Source organism: Pan paniscus, chromosome 15 (genome assembly GCF_029289425.2).
Source record: "Pan paniscus chromosome 15, NHGRI_mPanPan1-v2.0_pri, whole genome shotgun sequence".
Lineage (NCBI taxonomy): Eukaryota > Metazoa > Chordata > Mammalia > Primates > Hominidae > Pan > Pan paniscus.
The window spans coordinates 93,812,588-93,818,901 of NC_073264.2; the positions used below are offsets into that span (position 1 = coordinate 93,812,588).

General features: G+C 54.7%; 1 protein-coding gene across 3 annotated transcripts in view; it reads left to right on the forward strand.

Annotated features, from left to right (window-relative positions):
• Nucleotides 1-6,314, forward strand: part of RIN3 (Ras and Rab interactor 3) — a 174,930-nt gene that overhangs the window by 141,098 nt on the left and 27,518 nt on the right. For all 3 annotated transcript variants that reach the window (XM_008958212.4, XM_003832783.4, XM_055097966.2), the window contains one exon: nucleotides 3,566-3,874. In XM_008958212.4, the coding sequence (XP_008956460.1) occupies nucleotides 3,566-3,874 (309 nt within the window). The remainder of the gene's footprint in view (nucleotides 1-3,565; nucleotides 3,875-6,314) is intronic.

Here is a 6,314-nt window from a genome sequence, read left to right on the forward strand (position 1 = left end):
CCGTCACACCTAGTGGGAGCAGAGAGACTCAGACTCAGTGTGAGGCTACTGTCAGAGCCAAGGTGAGCAGTGAAGGTGGCTGAGACCAGGACGGAGGCAGCACAGATGGGGAGACATGATTGGACTCTGCCTGTTGTGAAGCTGGAGCCACAGGACTGGCTGGAGGCTGGATGCAGGAGTGGTAGAGGGGAGGTAGGATGTGGACAAGCATTGCCGTCCCTGGGAGGACACAGCGTCCATCCTGGGGCAGGCAGTGGGGAGGAGTTGAGGAGTTCAGTTTGGGACATGACACTGGAGATGCTTATTAGACACCAGGTGGGGAGGTCGAGCGGGCCATGGAGGGCTGAGTCTGCAGTTCTGGGGCTAAAGAGAGATGTCTGGGAACTGTCAGCACAAAAGGAGCCATGAGACTGGATGAGATCATGCGGGTGTGAGGACTGAGCCACAGGCACCGTGCAGACCAGGAGGACATAGAAGGGCATGGGAGGACGTGGAAGGACATGGAAAACTCCAAGTGGCCCAGAGGAAACTGTGGTCAGCCCTGCCTTCCAGAGTTGGGGGAGTGTAAGAGCTGAGGCCCAAAGGAGGAGTCAGGGATGCTAAGCCGTGGAAAGGGTAGTGGAAGGACTTTCCTTCTGGAAAGGGATGACAGCGTGGACAAAGGCCGAGAGGTGGGGAACGAGGCTGGCGGATCATGGGCCATTCACACAGGCAGTGAAAGTCAGCCTGAGGATTTAGCCCAGAGGTGATGGAGGCCCTGAAGGGTGTGTGTGGAGGGCAGAGGAGAGGGGACAAGACAGGGGGACGGCTCAGGAGGCTGCGGCGGGGCAAGGCCAGTACCCGGTGGCCTTCAGCAGAGCGAAGGAGGTGGAGCACAAGCTGGACCTCTGCTGGAAACAGCAGGAATGACTTCAGCCTTGGGGCAGCTGGCTGGCAGGATGCAGACACACCATGGGTCCTGTTAAGGCCAAATCTGCTTCGGGCACCAAGATGTCAAGAGGTGCTAGACTTGGAGTTTGTCCTGGCAGGTGATATGGCAAAGTGTCACCAGAGCCTGCCGTGGGCACGAATGTGTGGGGCAGAGAGGTTTCCAGGCAGTGAGAGGTGGCAGCTGAGCTGAGCCACCAAGGACGGGAAGGGCTGGAGCTACACAGATGGAGAGAAGGGCCCTTCAGCCTTTGGGAACAGGGTCAGCATCCACAGCAATGGTGCCATTCCAGACACTGCACGTGTCAGCCTCATGACTACAAACCAGACCAGATGGGCTTGGCTATTGTCATGCCCAAGAAGCCACAGCTCAGAGAGGTTTGGTGACCTGGCCATGAGGACAGAGCTGGTAGTAGAGCTGGGCTTCAGACCCAGGCAGCCCAGCCCTTTCCATGAGCTGAGTCCCTGCCTCTGCCTCTCCCTTCCAAGCTCTTCCCATGTGTGTGGCCAGTCAGATGGTGAAGGAACTTAAACCACATAAAAAGGCCAGACAGGGTGGGGTGTGGTGGCTCACACCTGTAATCCCAGCACTTTGGGAGGCCGAGGAGGGCAGATCACTTGAGATCAGGAGTTCAAGACCAGCCTGGCCAACATGGTGAAACCCCCTCTCTACAAACAATACAAAAATTAGCCAGGCGTGGTGGTGGGCACCTGTAATCCCAGCTACTCAGGAGGCTGAGGCAGGAGAATTGCTTGAAACCCGGGAAGTGGAGGTTGCAGTGAGCCAAGATCACACTACTGCACTCCAGCCTGGGCAACAGAACAAGATTCTGTCTCAAAAAACAAAAAAGAAAAAAAAAAAGGCCAACAGAACTCCATGCTTAGGGTGCTTCTGGTTTTATTAGGGAGACAAGTCACAAGGAACAATTGGATACAAAACAGTCCTGACGTGAGGCTGCTGAGGGCCCGAGACCAGAGAGGAGGTGCCAGGAAGAGATCCTGCGGCTCTTAGATGTGAAGGGGCTGGGAGGGCGTGGGCACAGCCCTCTCATTTTGCAGTTCAGGAAACAGGCCCTGGGAGGGGAAGAGACGTGGCCGAGGTCATGCAGAAGCCCAGGACAGTGGGGAAGTTCAAGTCCCTGCTCCCAGGTCAACCCCCATCTGCGCCCATCTCTGCCTGCGGAGGCTCCAATGAGGTCGGGAGGTGGGCGTGGAAGGAGGGTCAGGAACGGGGTGAGGGAAGTGAGGGCAGCCCTGTGTTCTGCTGAAGGGGAAGAGGGAGGCAGCAGCAAGGGACCCAGGATGGCCATGGGCCAGCTCCAGGCCTGAGTGGCAGGGAAGGGCTGTCCGGGCCTCTGTTGAGACCCAGCCCCGTGGGAGCATGAGTCCCTCCCTCCTCTCTCAGGGCTAGGGCAGCACAGGTGTCTCCTTACAGGAACAGGGCTTGGGACCTCCCCTTACTCAGCCCGTAACCAAGACCCATCCCCTGGAGACAGAGGAGGGCCAAAACAACTTCCTAAGAATATGTTTCTACAGTCACCCAAAGCAACTGGACATCCCCTTGGTATCAAGTAGACATGAGTTCAAGTCCTTGTTCAACCCCCAACCCACTCCATGAGAGCCTAAGCTGGTCCATCCTCAGAGTGGGCATCAGAGCACATATGCCTCAGAGCAGCTACAAGATCAGAGCGCCAACTCCTGCTCCAAGAGCTGATCGGGAATGCCTCTCAGATAGGACGACATTCGAACAGTGAAGGAACCAGCCATGTGGACGACTGCGAGGCGACTGCGCCACACAAAGGGAACCGCAGGAGCAAAGGCCCTGGGGCAGGAGCAGGCCTGGCAGTTGGCAGAGCAGCCTGAGCATGGGGAGCAAGCAAAGCAATGAGTGAGAGGTCACAGGGCCCGATCACAGCGGGGCCTCTTAGGCCATGAGGAGGCTTTGACTTTGATTTGATTGCATGGGAGGTGGGGGCCATTGGAAGTTTCCAAACAGAAGCATGTTACGATCAAAGATGTCATAACAGGACAACACCAGCTGCTGTGTTGACAAGAGACTATGAGGGCCAGGGCAAAAGCTGACTGACATAACCTGGGCAAGAGATGATGGTGGTAGCCTGACCAACCCAGGTCAAGGTAGTAGCCACAGAAGTGATGAAAAAGTAAGGTTCTGGATGTACTGTGTTTTTGAGACTAGAGTCAAGTGGGTGTGGGAATTGGAAGAGAGATATCAAGAATAATTCCACCAATCATTTACTGGGCATTCAGGCCATCAGCATACAGCTGCCCAGGTTGTACACTGTACAACTCCAGTGTGAGTAACACCCTCTGAAGTTATGTACTCATAGGCAGCCCTGTGAAAGTTTGCTCTCTGCCAGGCCCTGTGAAAAGCATCAGGATACAATGACCAGTTAGTATTAGTTCCCAGGGGCTCCTGTGCCAGTGCCTTTCCAGTGTGGCTTTCTCTTGAATAAACTGTGCTCTCTCATGTGTCAGAACCACAGGGTATAACTGCTGGGGCTGTGAGTGTCCTTCCAGGGGCCAGGGGATCGGGATGGCTGTGCTGTTGGGCAACAGAACCAGGTGGCAGGATCCCTGCATCTGGTTTCCTCACCCTCGCTCTCTTGTTTACCTGCAGAAGCAATTGTAGAGTCTGCCTTGTACAAATGTGTCCTGAAGCCCCTGAAGGAAGCCATCAACTCATGCCTGCATGAGATCCACAGCAAGGATGGTTCGCTGCAGCAGCTCAAGGAGAACCAGTTAGTGATCCTGGCCACCACCACCACTGACCTAGGTGTGACCACCAGCGTGCCGGAGGTGCCCATGATGGAGAAGATCCTGCAGAAGTTCACCAGCATGCACAAGGCCTACTCACCTGAGAAGAAGATCTCCATCCTGCTCAAGACCTGCAAACTCATCTACGACTCCATGGCCCTCGGCAACCCAGGTCAGTGGGCAGCCGGGAGGGGTCTGGGTGAGGAGCTCTCTTTGTATGGGTCCATGACCCCACCCTGACAAGGACTCCAGAGCCCTTGGAAGGCCCCAGACTTTCCAGATTCAGAGCCCCCTTGGGGAGGAACTGAGTGTGGGTGGGGTGTAATTCCTGGGCCCTCTTGGAGTTACCTGGGGACTGGGAGGAGAGCCATGATCGGCTGTTGCCCTGGAGGCAAGCAAAGAAGCCAGCCCACACCTTAACTTTATGTGAATGAGGAAAAGCACTGTGTTAGTTTGCTAGGGCTGCTGAAACAATACCACAAGCTGAGTGGCTTAGCCAGCAGAAACATATTGTCTCACAGTTTTGGAGGCTGGAAGGTTCAAGATTAAGGTGTGGGCATGGCTGTGCTCCCTCTAAAGACACCAGGGAAGGTTCTGTTCCTTCCGAGCTTCTGGTAGCTCCTTGGCTTGTGGCCACAGAACTCTGATCTTCACATGGTGTGCTTCCTGTGTGCATGTCTGTGTCCCAATTTCCTCTTTTTGTAAGAACGCCAGTCAGACTGGATTAGGGGCCCACCCCACTCCAGTGTGACTTCATCTCAGCTAATTACAGCTGCAACAACCCTATTTCCAAATAAGGTTAAGGGTTAAGACTTCAACATACAAATTTTGAGGGGACAAAATTCAACCCCTAACAGGTGCCTTAAACAATTAGCATTGATTTGACGTGTAAGTCCATGGGGCATGGACAACTATCTGATCTGGATCAGGCGTGCCTGAGCTTGGGTGGGCTTATTCATGGATCTGTGGTCAGAGGTGGGCCAGTTGGAGGCCAGATAGTCTGGGATGGCCTTGCTCACATGCTGGGTGGGTGGTTGGCTGTTGGCTGCTCTGGGATGGCCTTGCCCACATGCTGGGTGGGTGGTTGGCTGTTGGCTGCTCTGGGATGGCCTTGCCCACATGCTGGGTGGGTGGTTGGCTGTTGGCTGCTCTGGGATGGCCTTGCTCACATGCTGGGTAGTTGGTTGGCTGTTGGCTGCTCTGGGATGGCCTTGCCCACATGCTGGGTAGTTGGTTGGCTGTTGGCTGGTCTGGGACGGCCTTGCCCACATGCTGGGTGGTTGGCTGGCTGTTGGCTGGTCTGGGATGTCCTTGCCCACTTGCTGAGTGGTTGGTTGGCTGTTGGCTGGTCTAGGATGGCCTTGCTCACATGCTGAGTGGTTGATGAGCTGTTGGCTGGTCTGGGATGGCCTTGCCCACATGCTGGGTGGTTGGTTGGCTGTTGGCTGCTCTGGGATGGCCTTGCCCACTTGCTGAGTGGTTGGTTGGCTGTTGGCTGGTCTAGGATGGCCTTGCTCACGTGCTGAGTGGTTGATGAGCTGTTGGCTGGTCTGGGATGGCCTTGCCCACATGCTGGGTTGTTGGTTGGCTGTTGGCTGCTCTGGGATGGCCTTGCTCACGTGCTGAGTGGTTGATGAGCCGTTGGCTGGTCTGGGATGGGGATGACTGAGCCACGAGTTTCTCATCCTCCAGCAGGTTAGCACAGGCATGTGCCCATGGCAGTAGCTGGGGCCCAAGAGAAGAAGCAAAGCCTGCAAGGCCCATCGAGGCCTGGCCCTGAACTGGCATGATGTCGCTCTGATGCCTTTCATTGACTTGTTTAGGCACAAGAGACCATCCCAGACTCAAGGAGTGAGGAACATTTCCCCTCTTGATGGAAAGAGTACAAAGGCACATTATAAAGGGTGTGGATGTGGGAGGGGAATCAGTGGGACTATTTGTAATCATTTGACTGCAGTCCTCCAGGCAGACAAGAACAGGCATCACTGCACGATGGAGCACAGCTCAATGAAGAGAATGCTGGCAGGATTCATCCCTTCAGCTGGTGCCCTTGTGCAGTGAGCAGACTGTGTACCTGGACACGGCTGCCACGGCAACAGAGAGTGGATGGATAGCCACCTCTGTACACTCACAGACGTGGGTTCGAATTCCTGGTCTGTCACTTATTACCTATTTAACCTTGAATAATTTACTTAACTCCTTAGAGCCCAATTTCCTCACCCGAGGAAGCTGTTTTACAGAGAGGGTAAAAGACCCTAAGACCGCTAATGGTTCAGAAGCCATACTCAGTCACTTGTGAGTATTAGAAACAATGTATGTAAAATGGTGGCCTCCATGCACAGCACCTGGCAGGCTCAACAAATGTGGCTGTGTTAAAAGAGGGATTCTCTTCATCTCCCCTGGAGAAGGGCAGGCCAGTTTGGCCATAGACCAACAGAAAGCAATTGTGGGTATGATTGGGGTATGGTGCCAGATCCCCTCACCCAAGAAACCTTTCCTCTCAGATCTGGTACAGGTCACAATTCCAGGTTGGAGTCACATTTTTGTGGTAAACTGATTTGTGTCCTGTGACCATGTGTTAGAATTGTGCTCCCCAGGCCAGGTGCGGTGGC